General features: G+C 43.2%; 1 protein-coding gene across 1 annotated transcript in view; it reads right to left on the bottom strand.

Moving 5' to 3' along the window:
* The window catches only part of Toll-6 (Toll-like receptor 6), a 50,685-nt gene extending 30,577 nt beyond the window's left edge, over positions 1-20,108 (bottom strand). Inside the window, exon 1 of the mRNA XM_071775446.1 lies at positions 15,428-20,108. Coding sequence (XP_071631547.1) covers positions 15,444-19,115 — 3,672 coding nt within the window. The 5' untranslated portion in view covers positions 19,116-20,108 and the 3' untranslated portion in view covers positions 15,428-15,443. The remainder of the gene's footprint in view (positions 1-15,427) is intronic.
* Positions 20,109-20,392: the final 284 nt, after the last annotated feature.

Below are 20,392 nucleotides of genomic sequence, written 5' to 3'. Positions count from 1 at the left end.
GCGCGAGTTTGTCGCATTAATGAGTGGCGCCATTATTTACGCACAATTGAAAGCATCGGATTCCATTTTACAAAGAGCTATTTTCATGTATCTCGATGACGAGTATACTCGATTGATGTCACGATAAATGCTGTAGATAAATTTCATGAAACATAGGAAGATACAACGTATATGTATATATGAATGTATATACATGTATTGTTTTTTAGTTCTAAGTATCATATATTTGAATAAATAAAATTTCCTTCTTTTACATTATTATATCTTCCGTATACTCTCAATACTGATTATTTTAAATCTTAATTTTAGATACACCCGTTTCATTTTTCGTAAAGCATTTAAAGCCAAATAAAGCAAATTAGTATAAAATTTCTGAACTAAACAAGATTAACTTGCTCAAATAAAAAATAAGCGAGAAATGTGAAAATAATAAAACATAAAATTCTTCTTTTTAACATTTCATTCGTTTTCCCATTAGTTTTCCCATCTCTAGAATAAATATCATTTTTATAAATAACAAAAAATACAGGTAAATATCGGTCCTTTATATGTAGAAAGATTTTTTATAGCTCGGCAATAAATATCTCACAGTATCCGCGCAAATGCCAGGGAAGCTACAAAAATACCGTTATAAAGTCAAGATTATACGTTTTTCCAAGCTCATGCGCGCATACGTAACGTAATGCTTTCGAAGTTAATTAGCGCATTTACGATTTTTTCGCACGAATAATCGAATAACTGTCGAGATGCGTTTGTTTCCGCCTCGCTGTTCCGGCTCCTGTTTCAATTATACCGCCAACGCGTTTGCACAATTACACGTGGCTTTATGGCGTCCGTGTATGGCAAAGTTCGGCCGCGTGGGCGGCGAGAACGGAGAATGATACCGCGAACAAGGCGATTACACGAGCAAACTTCGACCACCTATACAATCGCGACTTCGCCGATGGACACCAATGAACCGAACGAATGCGGTGCCGAGAGTGCAAAAATTTCGTTCTGACGAGACTGCTCACCATGCGTCTCTTACCAAAGAGAATCGCGAGAATCAAGTTCCATTGGGCCGCGAACTATTTTTACGGTACCGTGCGCAGCATCGCGGACGGCGATCATAAAATCAGAGAGATTCGCCGTAACGAAATGCTATGCAAACTGCGCGTACGATGGTCGCAATTATGCGCGGTTCTAACGATTATTGCGCCGGGCGAAACTCTGTTACGAGATTACGAGACTGTCTCGTAACACCTGCCTAATGCCCGCGACCACTACACCATCATGTAAAGTAATCCTTGTTTCACCAATCTCATGCGAGGCGAACAATGCCTCGTTGTCCGTCCGCTTCTGTTCCCCGTCTTTCACCCCGTCCCACTCTTTTTTTCTCTCTTCCTCTTCTTCATCCTCTCTCTCCTTCTCCGCAGAACGCACGGCTCTCGTCGCGCCGACCCACAATAAAAAGAACGGCGCGGCGCGGCGCGACAAAACCGTGTAAAAACCAGTACGACGGATCGTTGTTTCGCGAGATCTTGAGCTATCGCACCGTGATTTCCTCCGGGCTAATCATCCGCCGCCAAGCCGGTTTCCACTAGCTCGTTTTCTATGCCGTTACTGTGCCTTATTAATTACGGCGGCACTCGGCATGCATATCCCGCGGTGTAACGCCAATTAATTTCCCCGAGCACGGGAATTAATGTCAAAGGGAGAATGAAAACGTGGAAGGCAATTGCTAGCGACGACGACGCGACGACGGTATTTCCGCGTAAATATCGTGCAAGAGCTTGCCTCGGAACGGATCTCGAGACTCGCTTGAAACAGTTGTTATTCAATAAAGATTAATCAACAAGATTCTACGGCGATCAATTGATGAATTGCGTACTCATTAAATATTCCAATTTAACCTATTTATCATCCCATTGCCATATTGGCCCTTGACTTACATTCGCGAAAGTGAAACAAATGATCGGAACGCGTCTAGTTCTGAACATTACCGGGTTACTCGGTAAATATCGAAATATTTCCAGTTTTTATTTCTAATCGTTTCTAATACAAGAATCAGATAATTGTTTAATTTTAATCTCTTGAAAGTATCGAACGACAAGCGTCTTCATCCTTAAGCAAAGAGGATTTGCACGGAACACTTATTTTCCATAAATGTAAATATACTCTAAAGCGAGAGAGTAAATATATTAGACGTGAAATGTTATTCCCCGGCGTACAAGCTCTTTGTACAAACGAACGCGCAAATATATACTCAGTTATTAATTAAAGCGGACCCATAAGAGAAATAGAGTTTCCCCTCTATTTTCTTTAAAATTTACGTTAACGACATTAGTTTTGTTTCCACGGTTCCCACCACGCGGCTATCTCCGTCACGGGATCTCATTTCGGTTCGCACTTTCTTCCTCCTCTCTTGAAAACCCTCGAAACTTTGGATTATGAGTGCTTGTGAATTCAGCTTGAAAAATCAATCGAAACTTTCCACGGTTTTATTCGTTCGCGGCGCGAACCATTGAGGCTCCTTAAATTTGTACTTAAGAATTCCGTTACGGCTACATGCCTGGACTATCGAACTAGAAAAGAAATATCGAGAAGCTCTCCATCCGCGTAGTTCTCCATCACTCTTCCGTAATCGTTTAATTTCGTTGCAAATTTATTCGCTCTCGTCACTAGTTTTATTTCCTTTTAATATTATTACTACTAGCGAGATATTTGAACATATTATCTGCATTTAAATATATTCTCTCCATTTCTTCGTCCTCCTTGTTTAAAACTAGACATTTACATCGAGTATCAATTCAATTAACTGGGAATACTAAAACAAAGACTATATGCGTAAAGCAGCGTAGAAGGAAAACATCGGGAAGAAAATGCCGCGGGAAATGCATGTTAAAAAGCATCTAACGGACCGAAGGCACGCATGCAGTCCAAAGTGGAACGGATGGAATGAAAATTACATAGTGGATATAATAAAGCGCAGATCATACGGAGATCCGAGCGTAATTTCGTCCGCAGGCTCAAAGACCCTAATGATGACTCGTTTCACCGCGAGCATATCGTGTTTCGACTTTTCGTTTCCGTCGCAATTTTTTGCCTCTGCGCCCGTAAATACCTTCGAAACATTTCCCGCATTTTTAGATTATATCCGGGAAAATGGCTATTTTGCGTGTAACTTTTTTTTCCTTTCTAGCACAAACCGGTCAAATGCTTTGTGTTTGGTCCCCATCTTATGCTATTCGTGTTGAATACGTTGCAGTCGCTAGAATAAAAAGAACTACAGCGTAGACCGATATATGCTACTTTACAAATTTCTAACAAGACAACAAAGATATTTTCATGGAAAAAATATGGGAAATGGGATATGTAAAAATTCTATTTCTCTAAAAGTACGCTACATTTTTATGCCTGGGAGTCATTTGTATTCTCGCGTGAGACGTGCGGAAATGTAGGCTAGTAATTTTTGGAAAGAGCAGTCTTGTATATTTTGCGCGTTTCCTTTTATATACTTAAGCAAAACGAATGAAACTCGAAATAGAAAATTTCTTGCTTTGGTATGACACGGCCGAGCTCCAGCATAGAAAAATTCTGAAAACATTCGGTAATATTATAAAATTATTCCACCGCTCATGTAGCTCTCTCCGTGCAGACCGCAAAATTATGCGGCTGTTTTTCCTGTCCGCCAGCGTTCCGTCGCGAATCATCCGCTCGCGTTATTTTTTCACGCTCGATGTCCTTCGGCGAATGTCTTGTTACTTCTGCATTGTTACCGTAAAACGAGGATGTTATGATAGGCACCGCGCTCCATTTTGCGGATTCCCAAGAAGAGAAAACCATGCAAGAGAACGACGGACTCTTTCTCTCTCTCACACTGTCTCTCTTTCGCTCTCCCTTGTCGAGCTTCCACCCCCCGGAGGCATCGGATCCCGCTCACGCTTATCTTACTTTCAATGGACGCAGAAAATTCTCCGCTTCCCGCTTGCTCTTTTCAGGCATCTCGGCCAGACTAACGCTACGGTGACAGGTAAGAGAGACGGCAATTGAAATAACAAGAGAACGTTAAGGAGGAAGCCGGCATGAGAACGAGCGACGTGGAGGCCGCTCTGCCGAGCGAATCCCGAAGTTTCTTTGAAAAGAATCCACCCGTCTTCCGTCCTAGATACGATGACTGCGAAGTGTCCTCGAAAAATTTGTCCCTTTTCAAACCAATTTCACAATGTGGCCAGGATCCGATACAATTGAATCCTTTCGCACGAATATTAGCCTATTCGTAACTTCTAAGCCGTTCTCTAAGCAGCTTGATTGTTCAGCGTTAGAACGGCAAACTACCTGACATTTTCATAAGTTTCTTTCACAGCTTTTTTAGCCATCACGACATCGGCATTCTTGTAATTTTTTAATTACTATTAATTATGGAAATTGCGAATAAGAGGAAAATTATCAAGTGAAAGTTTATTTTAACTTTCTTTCATATTTAAGATGAAAAAATATTTTCCTAAATAAATATGAACAAAAACTAATCTAAGACGATAAAATAATCACAATGTTCAATTTTAAACTACATTTTTGTTCCACCTTTATATATCTAACTTTATCGTCATTTATTATACGTATTATCTTTCAATTTATTATTAATATGCATGTTTTTTCTTGTAAATTTATATGTAAAATTCCTAGGAGAATTTTTACTCCAAAAATATACCAACCAAAATTCCAGTCTATCCTATTTTATACTGTAAATCAGACTTTTGTATCGATACACAAAGAAAAAAAACGTGTTGACTTTTAAATGCGCATGTTACTCGTTACGCCGAAAGTCACGCGCTCCTCCGAAATCGTGAAATCACCGATACAGAAAATTTGATCGCCGAAGCTCGGACGGGACTAACCGATGTGAAAGCCGACGCAAGCCCGATGGGAGGGATGGGAATACGTCGGGTAATTCGAAAATTTCCACCCCCATCGAACGTGGCCGGCAGAGGGAGGTGCGACGTCCCTCATTGTTACGTTCGGCTAACAATGCGCGCCGTAACAAATTCGTCGCTGGTGCGGTGCATAATTGGGGGCATTCCTCTCTTTCGCGCGCGCGTTCTCTCTCTCTCTCTCTCTCTCTCGTTCTCGCAGCTTTGTGTCGGACGTGGAAAATATATTCCAGGATCAGCGTGAACGCATAATCTCCCGGCGCTAAGAGTAGTCATGGATCCCTTTCCCCGGCCCCGACATCGTTAAATCGGCCATATGCTTAAGTCTGGTCACGTTCGCGCACCCGCTGCTGATAAATTGATTGCGTTTCGGAATTCTCTTCGGCGCGTTGCAGCTGCTGTTAGTACAGCTCGACTGAATTTCCATCGGTGCGCTCCGTTATGATTTTGTACGGAACTACACCTCTTCTTAATGTCGCGCACCACTGCCCGTCACCCGTCGTAGAACATCCGTCCTTTCTGCGGTCGGAATTCTGGATCACGGACCTGACATCGCGGAAAGACGTGTGCCCTACTTAAAACTAAACGAGATATGTAATAATCCCGACACAGCGCGGCATTTGCCTAACCAACGACGACGACGACGACAGCGACGACGATGACGATGACGACGTTGCAACGCGTGCGTCAGCCGCTCGCAGCTTCAGTAATTAGTCTGCCATTGCCGGCTGTGCGCGCCGTAATAGACTTGACCCGCCTTCTACATTTCTGAAACTTCGGCCGCAACGTTGCGGCATTACAGTTGTGTTAATTACACGACGGCGGCAGTGCAGGGGAAAATCGTCGCATTGCGTCTCGCGTCACCTGCGTAAGCACTTTGGAAAACCGCGGGTGAACGAACATGCGTGCGCCCTTAGAATCGCGCTAAGACGTTCACGATAATAGATATTATTTATAGCTCTTTATTAACTCTTGAGACTACGTAGTCAGGTTCATTGCGCTGCTTATGAAAACTTTCGCGTATGAAATTTCAGAGATATTAAGATTATGTCATTGCACGTTTATATAATAACGTGGCCAGAGACAAATTAGCTATTATTTTAAATTGTACGTTTTGAGTAAAATAAAAATTGAATAACATAACAGTTGGAATGTGTTAATTGAGAATCTTGTGTGTCGAAGTTGAGAGGAATTTATTATTACTCCCTTATATTTCTTATTCGAAATAAAGTTCAGTATCAAGAAATCGCATCTTAAAAAGTTCTCTTTTTAAGGTATGAAAATAGTTGTATACTGTATTATACGCGGAGTTATAAATATTTCCTTGGTGAAAATCGAGATACTTTTGTGGCGACGCTCAAAAAGCGGACAAGACATCTGAAAGGGATTCATTTTGCCAGCGGCGCAGCAAAGTATTCTAGTCTTTTAGAAATAAAACAGTATGTATGTATGTAGTAGGTATATATACATGTGGCGCGCAGCTCCGCGCGTTGTTTTCATTCATAACATACGAAACCCTTTTCTCGCTCGGTATTCGCGTTAAGGCCGGCCTCTCGCCCGAGTATCGCCGGCATGCCCGCGCGCTAACTTCGTTTATTGCAGAATCGAGAGCGAATTAACTCCGATATTTGTTACCGCGTTGCCTCGCGCGCTGTAACCGGCACGGATCCGCAACGCGTAAATTGCAAATTAACTCTAACTCGTAAATTTGTAAATCACGTACGGGGGAATCGGCTTTCGCGGGACGCGTACGTGAGGTAGCGTACAAAAAAGAATTATATATATATATCTCTCGTTCTCTCCCATGCCGCCGCCCAGTACCTTATGGTGGAAGCGTATCGATTTATGCGTGGCTATGAATCCACCGAAAATTCGCCTGGTCCCTTGCGGTGAGTCACATCGGTTCCTTCGGCACTAAGTCGGCGACGACTCGCGAGGGGAAAACGCAGCCAAACGTTATATTCGTTGATATACCACTGAGTGGCTCGTAAGTACACCGAGAGAGAAAAAGGTAGTCAATGTAACCATATTTTATGGTGCCGGCATTTATATCCATAACCGCTCCATTCCGCGCCGCATCGATCGCGTGTAATCGCGTGCGCGGAGCGCCATTATACATTCATGCGTATCTTTACGAGTATAAATATATCGGTAATACGGATTTCAGCGCCGTACAAGAAGAATCCATTAATACGACAAATATTTTGCTATTAAGATTCGCGAGGCGTGGCTGAGCAAAAGCTGAAGGGGCTCGAAATAAAGTATACAAATCGCGCGGAGTGTCTAAGGAGGGCCGCGTAAATTTTTTCAAGAGCACTCCCCTCGAGTCGCATCGTCGTGCCGCGCGAGCTGTCGCCCGTTTTCCATTGTTCAAGGGAAAGAGCCTCGAAGAACGCAAAGGGCGAGTCAGAAACGCTAATAAAAAGGAGGGAGAGAAGCGTCGCGCGATAAGATGAAAAGCAGCACGAATTAAAAGTCGGAGTGGTGCTTAAGTGAGACGCGGGGGGAACTCGGATAAAGGCTATATACCGGGGCGTGGTGCGGTATTCGCGACCGTAGAAAATCGTGGGGTGCTAAAGGGAAAAGATGCTCTCCAAATTGACCAAATACACCGACAGATAAGTCGTTTAACGGCTTTACTGGGAAGCTGTCCCGCTGTTCTTCCGCGTCGCGCGCGCCGGGCTTGAAAGAAAAGCCGCGAAGTGACGATGACAGTGCCGCGAGTACAAGTCGAGCTAAAAGCACTATAAAAGCGTTCCGCGACCTCCTCAAATGTCGCACGGATGCAGGTGTTTTATGGGCATACCGGCAGCACTCGATAAGATTAGTGAAGATTCTAAGAAGCAACCGTATAGCGAGCCGTCGTCATAAAACCGCATAACTTCGCGCGCCACGTCACCGTCTCTGGAACGAACGAATCCGTCACGCATCTCATTTTGAAAACATTACAGCCATGAATTTCCAGCTTCTTTCTAAGCCTTCTCTTTTAAATTCCTTAGGCGCGATGTGCAAACTATTTTGAAATTTCCGATTTTATCTTTAACAGATTTCTCGACTAAATTAGAATCGCTCTTTCCTTAAATAAAACGTCGAGATATCAGTAGTTTCTGAACTATGTAACAAGATAAGATTCTAGAGACGAAATAAGTTAATCCAGTATAATACTAATTTAAACTTCTACTTGGAAGTAAGAAGATATATCTGATTGCATAATAATCTGTCATATAATAGTCATAATTAAAAAACGAAACTTTAGAGATTTCTTAATTAGTTATAAATGTATCTGATACAGAATGATACATTATTCGCGATATTATAGATTGAAATACTCGCATATCAGTCTCACGAACTTGATCATTACTTCTCCATTCCACAGTGATGGTTAATCCGGTAACGTTGCATGCCGATAACATTGAATGTCGATAACGCGTTTCGTCTGTCACCGAATGTGAAAGCCGAAACCGATCTTCCGACTGCGTACTATACTTTTACGAGCGGCCCCGTTCGCTTGAAATGTCAACGTTGGACGCTCTCGGGAGTTTTCCCGGGTATTGTGAAGAAGGTGCACTCGTCGCCGGCTTATTTGACTCGTTTCGTGCGCGGGCATCACGAGTTACATTTCCACCGGCTTCCGACGGCAGCCCGCACTAAAGGCGGGCACAATGGTGAACAGCCGGAGAGAGAATAGGACCTCCCGAAGGTATACGACAACGGGGCGTACAATTCGGAATGCATTGGCGGAAGAACGGGGAAGCTCGCCGTAAAACACCGCGCGTCGAACCGACAATGAAAGGGCAAGAGGGCTCGGGGACGCTTCCGAGGTGCATTTTGCCGGGTACGACGATGACGACGACAACGACGATGGACAATGCACCCGCGGTGTATTGGCGAGCGATATGCCAATCTCGGAAATGTAATACCGTACTCGCGTCGATACGCGAAAACCCTCGTCGTCCCTCGTCAGTCGCTCTTTCTCGAGAATCACCGGGAACAAGTCTTCCGGCTCATTGACTCATACTCTGAGATGTCAGTATACGCCTGCACGACCTTCTGTGTCTGTGAGAATCGATTCTTTTGCGAGTCGCGTACACACGCGTGAACGAACAGTCTACAATGAGATGAATTTTGCCAATACCTTCTGATTTTATAATATCGATTGACACTTATTATTTTTTATCTTTATCTATATCAATTCAGTTGCTTCTAAAAGATAATCAAATAAATGTCATTAAAAACAGTACATATCTTTTACATTAAATTAAATTAATAAATATAAATTTCTTTAAATTAAATTAAATCTAGAGTTTTTGATTAACTTATAAAATCAATTTTTAAAATTGCTAGTTGGAAAGCACTAAACGCTGAAGATGATTGAAAATATTTTAGATATTTAGGCTATATACTTCAATTTTTGTATGCATAGATAAAACAAAAGTACACGCAATTTTAACTAAAAGTATTAAGTTACAAAGAATTACAAATTTTTTAGTAGTTTACATCATGCTAAGATAATCTGCTATTATCAAGCATTTGTGTAAATGGAAAAATTGAATAAGGATGTTGTATTTGACACAATTATTAGAAATTCTATTTTTATTTCTTTATGTTAAAATTTAATCAATTTAAGCAAGTTAATAATTTAGAGGCTAATGGAAATGGATGACAATTATCATAATAGATTTTCATTGATAACCCATTTAGCTGTAATATTAATGAATCTGGTTAACAACATGATATATGAAAATAATGAGACAGATGAGCAATAATATAACGTGAATAAATTTAAAATATTTTTGATTCAAGGCCAAGAAATATTAATACAGAATAACTCGAAGTAGAACCGTGAGATAATTTAATACTCCATTTTAATTTCGTTGATACAGAATTTTCGCTAATCTTAGCAGTATGGCTTATTACTATTCTGTTTTTAGAATCCTCTATCTCGTTCCATTAATCAATTTTTTTTCGATTTCGTCTGTTTGGTGTAAGCTGCTGTGATCTTCACATTTTGATTAACGATGCAACTCTTTCTCAACGCGTTCATAATTGACGCTCAGATATAATCTTCCTCGTAATACGTGCCATAAAGTTTATCGCGTAGTTTGTACAACGTGTAGAAAATTATAATGAGCGAAGGTATACTAAAGACGTAGCATCTACTGTAATTAATTTGGAGGCGCGATGCTTTCAGACGCGCACGAATAAGTAATCGATCCAGACGAAGAAAAAAAAATATATATATACACCGAGCTCGCGATATTACAATTAACTCGGGCGTAATTATGAAACTAATAATTAAGAAACTTGGCATCTCCCCGGATGGTTGGCCATTCCCATCGTTAGATCTCGTCTCTCGCGATACATTTTCTCGCAGGAATTCCTGAGCATCGATTACCGGTCTGCAGGTCTAGCTCACGCTTATTTACTTGCATCGCACGTACGAAAAAACTCGCGCGCTCAACTACTCGAACAGACCCGCCGTCACTCTTATTTCCTTTCACGATGCGTGACTTTTAGACACGTAATCCATTAGATTACGTATATGCGAGCGCTATTTCGGATAAGGCATGTAACGAAGCGTGGAGATCGTGCTGTTGCAAAAATCAACGCGAAGTCAGCGCGCAGACATTAGCCACGACATGTAGCTTTTTCGGTTTTTCTAGGCGCCGATCTAAATAAGATGACTTAACATGTGCTATATATTGAAATATGTATATATTTTTTCTTATATTAGATTCATGATACAATCTGATCCAAAATTATTCGAAACATTCCTGTCTCGTTCCCACGATTTTAAACGAGATCCCATTAGGAGACACGCGCTCAGGTGGAAGTTGAGAGCATATTTCAGCTACACTTGTTTCCCTAATATGACTAAGACGTGGCGTGTATGGAGAGCGTAATGAACGGCCATCTCGCGCCGGAGGAACGCTTAGAACACCGAAATATATGCTCGCCCACCAACGTGCGTGCGAGAAACGAATTAGTATACAAATCACTTTTCAATTTCTTGTTCGTTTTTCTCCAAGAGAGTATGCAAGGTCGACAGCCAACCCATTTGTCTTCTGGACTCGGGCGCGCCCTTGTCAAGTACAAGAACGAATGGCGCAGGCAGGTATACCTACGATCGAAGATTCTACCTGCTCTTTCGTAGACAATTCGAGTACGCTCTTCCGTCGACGGGAGTTCTATTAAGGCGTTTTACTTTGCGACCGCCTGGCACTTTTTTCTCTACGAAGATTGAAAAGCTCCGTGGCCCTGCCTTTGCGATGACGTTATCGCGCGACGAGCAGTTAAATGGTTTCCCCGAAGGATCGCACGGGAAAGAGGAAAAGGTCGCGAACGTTCGGAAATTCCATCACCGAAAATACGCGAGAAACTACCCTTAACGAGTCCTATTCTACATGGCCGTAAGTTTCCGTCCGAAGTCGAGAAAAGGGGCTGAATTCGACGACGATGGCACGACGAACGTCGAATTGCCGCGCGACGGGTGCTTAAACGCTCGTTACGGACTACCATATGATAGCTCAATCGATAAAAAGTTGTTTCCAGCCGCGACGTCCGCGTCGTACATCATCATACTCGAAACCGAAAACTGACAACGAAATCCCGACTTTAACGGTAGGCGTATAGGACGCGATAAATCACGATAAAAAAACGTGAGATTCTCCGTTCGACTTCTCTGCGCAAGTGTCTCGAGATTTTGCAAATCGCATCCATTTGCGGTCTATCCGGCAGAAAGAACGGCTACGGCACACTATTGTGAGAATAGACGGGCCGCTGCACTCGCGAGCTAACGTGACAATAAGCATTTCCGTGTTCCGGCTAAATAACTTCTTTACGTAATCCCGTTGGGAGGGAAAGCAAGAGAGAGAAAGAGAGAAAAAGAGGAAGAGAGTAAGAGAGCTGATATCGATGCGGCTTATCGGCGGCTTAGCTTTTAATGGAGGCGTCGACCACGCAGGCGCCTGGTCTAAACCTGAAAGTTTATGGGGTAAAAAGGGCCCTTCCGGACTTCTCTCCCCAGCCCCTCTCGTATTTTCAGCTCGCCCTTTCGAGCCATGACCACCATTTCGCGCGGAGCTCTCGGGTAACAGCTGAAACTGAAGCGTGTCGCGGAAAGTTAACGCGGCGAATGGTCGGTCACCTGATACAAAGAAAATCGAGAGCCTGTCTGGCAGTCTGTGGTCAGGGGAGAAAGGCATTGTTGCGGAATTGCGGGGAATCGGACGATCAATTGACTTTCCTAATTTTCCCGCGCGTCGCGCTGGCATTAATGTAACGTCCGTCGCATTCGGCCTCCCTTTTCCACGTTGCCGATCTGCGTGACAGAGATAATTCTATTCGGCTGGTGATTACAAAGGCACGAGTCGGGCGGACGAATAGGCGGATCACGAAATTGTTCGTCATTTCCCGATGCGGGAGAACAGAATGCGAAATAAAATTACTGTTAAATGTGCTATAATGAGTTATTTTAGACAATTATTACATTATTACCACTAAATAATTGCGGTTAAAATTTCCTTTCAGAGAATACGTGAAAACAAAGAGAATAAAATATAATTTAATTATCATTAACTTAAATAAAGCGAAAAAGAGAGATTTTTGTCATTTATGATAAAGACAGAAGACTTTGTTACAAAAATATTGAGAAAAAGAAATATTCAAGTAGATTTAATAGTGAAAGTTTCTTAACCCATTTAGTCCTAAGAGGTCTCTACGCGCTTTTCTGTTTTAAATCCTTGTAACTCAAATCCTGTTCAAAATTTTTAGACAATTGGCATTTAAAGAAAAAAAATTTCTCTTTCCGAAAATCTAGTCGGCAATGGAATATGTAAGATATCTGAAAAGAAAAAGATATGTTAAAAAAGTGAAGGTAAAAAAAAGCATAAGTGATCGCTGCCTTTTTACTGACAAATATTTAACTAGTAAATGATTCCTACTCTACCTTTTTAAGTAAAATTTTTGTTATAGATGACTCAAATAAAATAAATACCTATATCAATTTATTCTAGTACCTATATAATAATAACAAAAACTCTATTCAAAAAAACAAAATTATTTGAACATTTGTCAGTAAAAAAGCAGGGGTCATTTACATTTTTCCTGCACTTTTAACTTTGTCTCTCTCTCTCTCTCTCTCTTTTTTTTTCCAGATATCACACCCCATCGTCGACTAGATTTTCGGAAAGAACAATTCTTTTTATCCAAATACCAATTGTAGTCTAAAAATTTTGATTAGAATCCGAGCTATAAGGATTTGAAACAAAAACGCATGTAGAATCTCCTAGGACTTAATTAGTTAATTAATTTATTTAATTTCATATATTTATTAGATATAAATTCCAGTTTTAACTCTAGTAAATGTTTTACTATTTGTTGTTACTGTTGCATTTACTATTTGCTGTTACTATAGTTAATTATTATTGTAGCAAATTTATAGAGCAAAATACTAAATACGGTAGATATACTTATTACAGTATATAGAAATAACGCAATAACGTACCTACGTATTTGCCACATCTCTTTTTTTGTAACTGTAAATTCTGATGACTAACACTATTGCACGTTGAACAATTTTGCAACGCTTTTCATGTTTTGTAGTAAAAATATAGAAAAACTGACAATAATAAATGAGCAAGATGTTTTGTTTTCCAACGTTTTCTAAATATGAAACCTATATTTTTAGACTTGTGCTCACGCCTTTAACTTTATATTTTTAGACTTCGAACTTTTTCGGAGCCTAAAAATATATGCACACAATGCTATCTTTTCTTTAACTGTGTCAAAATTAATATTGTGTCCCCAACTTGCTGATATTATTTCTTATATGAATATGATGGGTCCTGAGTTAAAGTATTCGAGAAGGATAGCAAAACTTAACAAGAGTTTCTTATATCCTAATCTAGCAATTCTGGCTATGCGAAGACAAAGTTTATTGCATTATTCTTTTATGATGATATCTTAAAATCACATTATACAATTTCCTTGAATATAAATAATTCCGCAATTTTATTACTAGTACCACATAATTTAGAGACCGATAAAACAACATTATCAAAAGTAAATTATAATTAAATGAATCCATTATATAATGTTATTGCAATTGTTATTAATCTATTTATATTAATAATGTGTGAAAATGCAAATTAATTCATTATAATTGCGTCAATCGTACAACATGCAGGACTTTTCGTCAGATTGATTGCGGAATCGACATTTAAGAATGAACGATTGCGGGTTTACGGTCTCCTGTGCTTCTGGCAGGGGACAGGATTCGAACAAAGCGAACTTAATCGCTAATTGAGTGAGAATAGTTATGAGAGCACAAATGGTCCGGACGATTGATGGACTTTCCTAATTCGCTGGCCTCTGGCGGACATGTAACGACGGATTTAATGCGACTTTTCGTATATTTCTCGTCGACCCATATGTTCGTGCAAAACCGACCGCCGAAAGATGACCTCATTCATGCCCCCGATCACAATAGCGTGAAATGTGTCGCCGTTAAATGGGCTACAGGTCGCCTAGAAGCGCGTTCAATGGCACGACTACCGCCTCGTTAGCCTGTCGTTTAGGAATTATATATAATTTGAACCGTTACCATTATATACGTACCACGCGCTCGGCGCTTTTATGGGCACGCGAACATCGATTATGAATTCTATTGGGTTAACGACGAACGACTTTGTACTTAGCCAACTTTCTATCGTAAGTATTCAGCAACCGGAAGCAACGTTACTCCCATTTTGGGACACAAAGGTGCGTTATGTACACGATCTTTCATCGAGAAAGATTATACTTCAGCAAGATAATACTTGCTGTCATGTTATCAGAAATTCGTGTATCTAAACGATATGGTATAATTTATTGTATGCGAATTCTAGAATTGCAGTAGCTAAAAGATATAAAGATATAAAAAAATTCACAATTACGAATATCATATATTCGATCACAAATATATAATAATTGTGAATAAATTATTGTTCGTTTAGGAAAACCGTCCAAGAGAAAATATGGTATAATGCATTTCAAGCATTATGTTATATTTATTTTTCTCCCAAATTACCTCATTCAAATGAATGTTATTTAATATTCCATTTCTATATCACATAACATCAGAACTTTTGTATAAAAGTTCTTTCGTACAGTAATAAACAATAATTGCACTATCGGATATTTCGAAATCTGCTGGACGATGCAATAGATATTCATATGTAAATATTCATCAGATATGTATACTATGTGGAAGATCAATTCGAAATTATTGTAAAACCATTTCTAAATTTGTAATATCGAGTCTATTCTTTATCGAATCTTGATAAAATCTTATTGTTTCATGAATTAACCGTACAAAGTTTAATATTATAAAACTTTTCGGGGTATTGTTTTTTTTTCTAGTATATGAATATAAACGCGTAGTACTAATTTATTAAAGAGACGCTGTTACATAACGGATACTAGCGCATATACTACTCTAAAAACGACAGAACATATTTTTTTTCTTTCTCTCTCACCTAAATAACGGCAGCTCTACGTCCATTGATGATGCACCGGAGGTGGCGGCGGCGGCGGCAACGGCAGGGGTCTCTCTAAAACGGGAACGGGAGACACGTCCGGCATGGCGAACCTCAGCTTCTGCCAGAACAACTTGTCCCCCCATACCAGCACGGTGTGCGACGAGATTCTCTTTTTAAGATCGGCGTCGAGATCCCGTGGGCACACACCGCCCACCAGAAGCAAAATTACCGAACGGCCCTTTCCCTTGAGAGCGTCCCTCAGGGCCGCCTTGAATTCGAACCTAGACCACTCGCCGTGCAGAAAGTTCTTCGACAATACGAGAATAGTGCGCCTCGATGAGTCGGCTGCTTCGGCTACGGCGTCGGCGACGTTGCTGCCGGCACCGAGATCTCGATAATGTAAGCACAGCCTATACGAAGTTTCAAGACCCGGCACGAGAATCGTCGAGACGAAGGCCTCGTCGACCGCAGAATAGGAGATGTAGGCGTCGAACGGTTTCTCCTGATCCTCGAAGGCTGCGGTCTTGTAGCACGCCCGCAGACCGCATCTGCTGGCGGCCCAGGTTCTCAGAGTACGACGATGTCTGATTGCTCCGCACACCAAAGCGACTGCTGCGAAAATCAGCACGACTGTGGCGAGCAGCAGCGGCAGATAAGCCTCGAGCGGATGCGCCTCGACGACGGAAGTCGTGCCCGTTAATGCCGCGCAATTTATGACCGATCCGTTCGCTGGGAGAGTTATGGGCACACCGAGAGAACAGGTGACGCTACGCCAGTCGTTGATTTTCGCCCGGTTACGGGACATCCACTCCCGTACGCGATCTAAATACGAACACTCGCAGTTCCACGGATTACTGGACAAACCGATGTCGACTAGATATGGATTCTGGCCCAGTTGCCAGAGGGCGAAAGTGCCGAGTCGATTGTTCTCCAGACGCAAGACCTCTAGCTGACGCAGTGGCAAGAATGTACCGTTATCGATATATGTCAACAGATTATTCTGCAGATACAGCTCCTTCAAATTTTCCAACGGCATCAGTTCCACGCCGTTAAGCACGCTTATCTTGTTGTTTTCCAAATGTAGCACAAGCAGCCGCTTCAAACCACTGAAAGTGTGATTGCGGATCGCGATGATGTTGCTATCGTTCGCGTAAAGAATCTGCAAGTTCTTCCGGCCAATGAACGAATGAGAATTCAGTTCCCCGAAATTGTTCCCGTCGAGATAAACCTCCGTCGCATCCATTGGTAATCGACCCGGCAAAGTTTTATAGCCCGAGCTGGAACAGTCGACGACATTCGCCGACCAGGATTGATCGTGATAACACGTGCAGTTCGTCGGGCATGTCATCTCGCAGTCGCAAGCGTCGAAGTCGCAGCAATGGCAGAGAGCGAAGCAGTGCGCCTTGTAAGTGCATAAGAATTGCGAGGATTTGGCTTCCAGCAGCGGTATAAACGACTTGTGACGATCGTAAGGTAATCTACAGTAAACGGACTCGAGATCCATCACCCTTGGATGCTGTCTCAGCGTAAGCGAATTGATCCTCTGCAACCACTCCGTGGTGCAGTCGCATATAAAGGGATTTCCGCCAATGTAGAACGCCGGAAGTTGCCTGTTAGATGGCACCGGAGTAAGTTGGAACGCCGAGAGGTTCATCTTGACGATCAGATTCGCATAGAGATCCACTCGAGTGAGATTCGTCTTGGCGAAGAATGTTTGCGGCTCCACGGCAGATATCAAATTATTGTTGACGAACAGTAGCTCGATGGAATCCGGGATCGACCGAGAATGTATCCTTGTTAGCCGGTTAAACGACATATCGAGCGTCTGCAATCTCATATTCCGTGGCGCGACGCCAAGATCCGTAATAAGATTTTTATGTAGATCCATCCACTGTAATTTCTCAGGCAGATAGCTGTAATCAAACTGCGTGATCATGTTGTCAGACATGTTCAGATACAAAAGACCGGGCGCGCTTGCAAAAATGCCGGACATATCCTGCAACAAATTTGAGTCGAGTCGAATCGCTTGAAGCGCCGGATTGGCAGCGAACGCACCGTCCTCCACGAATTCGATTCTGTTCCTGGCCAGATTTAAGATCTGTAGCGCCGGCAATTCCACGAGATCCTCTTGCGTGATGTTAGTGATCTCGTTGCCGATCATTCTTAGTCCATACAGACTTGACATTCCTCGGAAACCGGGCTTATTCAGACTTCTGATCTGATTCTCGCCCAGATCGAGGGTCCGCAATATCCTCATGTCTTTTAGCGCCACCGGTATGCTGTCGAGATTGTTGCCGGACAGGTTTAAATCTTGCATGCTTGAGCAGTTCCGAAAGGCGTCCGGATGAATTCCCTCGAGCAAGTTGGAGTCCAAGGCCAGCAGCGACAGCGCGAATAATCCGTTCAGGGAGTAAGCATCAAGATAAGTCAAACGATTGTGAGCTAATTCTAGGGTGTGTAGATTGCTCATCGGCGAGAAAGTGTCCGCTGATATCGTTGCTATCTCGTTGAATTGGAGATTTAAAATCTGCAAAGTATAGAGGTCTTTGAAGATTGCCGGATCGAGCCTGCTAATCCGATTGTACGATAGATTCAGGAGTACGAGGCGTATCAATCCGGAAAATGTCTCCGCGTTCAACCACATGCTAGTCAAGACGTTTCTTGACAAGTCGAGGGTGACTAGTTGATTCATATCGGTCACTAAACCCGGCAGCGCACTGATAGAGTTGTTTTGCAATATCAGCTCCTTCAACGACTTGGTCGCATCTCGGAACAACGCCGCCGGCAAAGCGACGATTTTGTTCCCAGATAGGTCGAGGCTCTCGAGAGACCTGAGTCCGTGCAGAGCCTCGTCTGCTACCATGGAGATCGCGTTGCTAGACAAATTCAATACTCTGAGACGTTTCAACGATGAAAATCCGTTGATTGGCAGTACGGAGATTTGATTGTTCGACATGTCCAATGACTGCACGTCCAGGGAACACGGGGGACGGGCCGACGTGGACTCCAGTTGACGTCTCGGATGCTTCTCGGATACTTTCTCTTCACTGACATCTTGAAATCCGAGTTCCGTGATGTCCTTCAGCAAATTCCACGAGATGTTCAAAGTTACCAAGTTTGATAAGGAACAGAACAGGGGATGTGGTATTTGCCAGATGTTGTTCCATGATAGATCGAGTTTTTCGATCTGCGGCATATTGTCGAAAGCGCCCTTTTCCAACTCCAGATTGTAGTTGGTTTTGTACCCGTTCAGCGTTCTAACGGTCAGATTACGAAGATCGCGTAGACTGCTGAGTAACTTGGCCGGCCAATGCACCAACTTGCATCCAGTTAGTTTCAATGACCGCAGCCGCCATAGGTGAAGGAAGCTGTCCACGCTGAGTACGCCACTGTCGTCTTCCAGATCGGAGTCCTCGCAGACGATGTTCATGGAGGTCACGTACTCGCTCGTGGCCTGAGAAAAGTTCGTCTTGAGCGAGTCGTTGCCCGTGTAACGATGCACGCAGGTGAGCGCGCCATCCTGGCGCGAATCCCACGAACAATAGTCGGGCAAATCGAGCCTCGGCGGTAGCTCGCTGGTCACGGCGAGCACGTGGTACACTGGCACGAGCAGGCAGTAATAGGCCAATGACAGCGACAGCGATCTTCTCCCGGGACCTTCGTGCCGACCGACGAGCCCACGCATCTTTAGTGAACTCGTTGCCTGCGCTTGGTACCGGTTCTCTGTCTCCTAATCATCACACGCCGCGACACCGCGTCACGTTACCGGTTATTGCCCACTGCGCGTCTATTCATGCAAGCCTGGTCGAGACGTGTCACTAAAACCACTCGCTCCGTCGCTCAACAACAAGATTCACTCCGATCCGATTAGCGGTGAGCGTTTACGGACGTCGAATGCCCACAATAAATCAACAATAGTCGGTTCGTCAACGTGATCTCGAAATCGCAACTATTATCACGTAGTGACACTTTAAATTATATCCAAGATTGTTTACACTATGACATCACTTGATTTAAAGCGTCGGTGACTTGTTCGACACGGCACGGATGCTCCGTATAATATACGTTTCCTTACAGGCAAAGATAAGCTATTCTATTGTTCGCGATCTTCTCTAAATTCCGCATTCGACTCGGACTCAGTTCTTCAGAACGATCGACAGTGATTACCGAGCCACGTCACGTCCAAGTCGCTTAATAGGCATCAACCCTGTATCAGAATGTTATCCGCTTACGGTGGTTCGCTGACAAACTGATGTCGCGTCTCGCTACGACATCCCGCATTTGGACGAGGGGGACGTGCCCTGTTATCCGCGCGACATTGACGTCTCGTACAAACTTCTCGAATCGCGTCCCGAGATGTGCCATTACAAGATCCCGCACATTACATTACTTCCTCGATGTCGGTGTCGAGGTAAAAGCGCTCCGTTTCTCGATCAGGGTCCATTGAAAAATTAGTCAGGCCCCGAGATTCCAGAAAATGAGAGAGCTGTCGACGGGGGAAAGAAGGAACGATAAGAGAAAACGATCGACGATTTTGCGACCCAAGCGATCCGCGGTAACGAAGACGACGCGATGAGCAGACAGAAGGATAGAGATCGGAGTAGAGATCGTCTCCCTACGACGACGGAGACCGTAACACTCGGTACGACGGCCACCGCACGACTGACGAGCGAGATCTCCTCGGCATCTAACTCGACGCAGCGTCCACCAATCGTTTCTACCCCCACCGAGACCGGTGGCGGCAGCACTCACACATAGCGGCGGCGAGCGGCGGCACCCAAGTGGAGTGAGCACGCGCCTACCGCAGGACCTCGGGGTAGGACGAGGACGTCCTGCGTTTCGTACGCGAAGCGCAGCGTCTTTCTTGCGCGTATACGCGCGCCCTACGGTGTAACGCACGCACACGGGCGTACGCCGCGTTACCATTACACGCGATCGACGTACGGACGTGCGATGTGCGAC

Source organism: Temnothorax longispinosus, chromosome 4 (assembly GCF_030848805.1).
Source record: "Temnothorax longispinosus isolate EJ_2023e chromosome 4, Tlon_JGU_v1, whole genome shotgun sequence".
NCBI lineage: Eukaryota > Metazoa > Arthropoda > Insecta > Hymenoptera > Formicidae > Temnothorax > Temnothorax longispinosus.
This window is presented reverse-complemented; position numbering and strand designations above follow the sequence as displayed.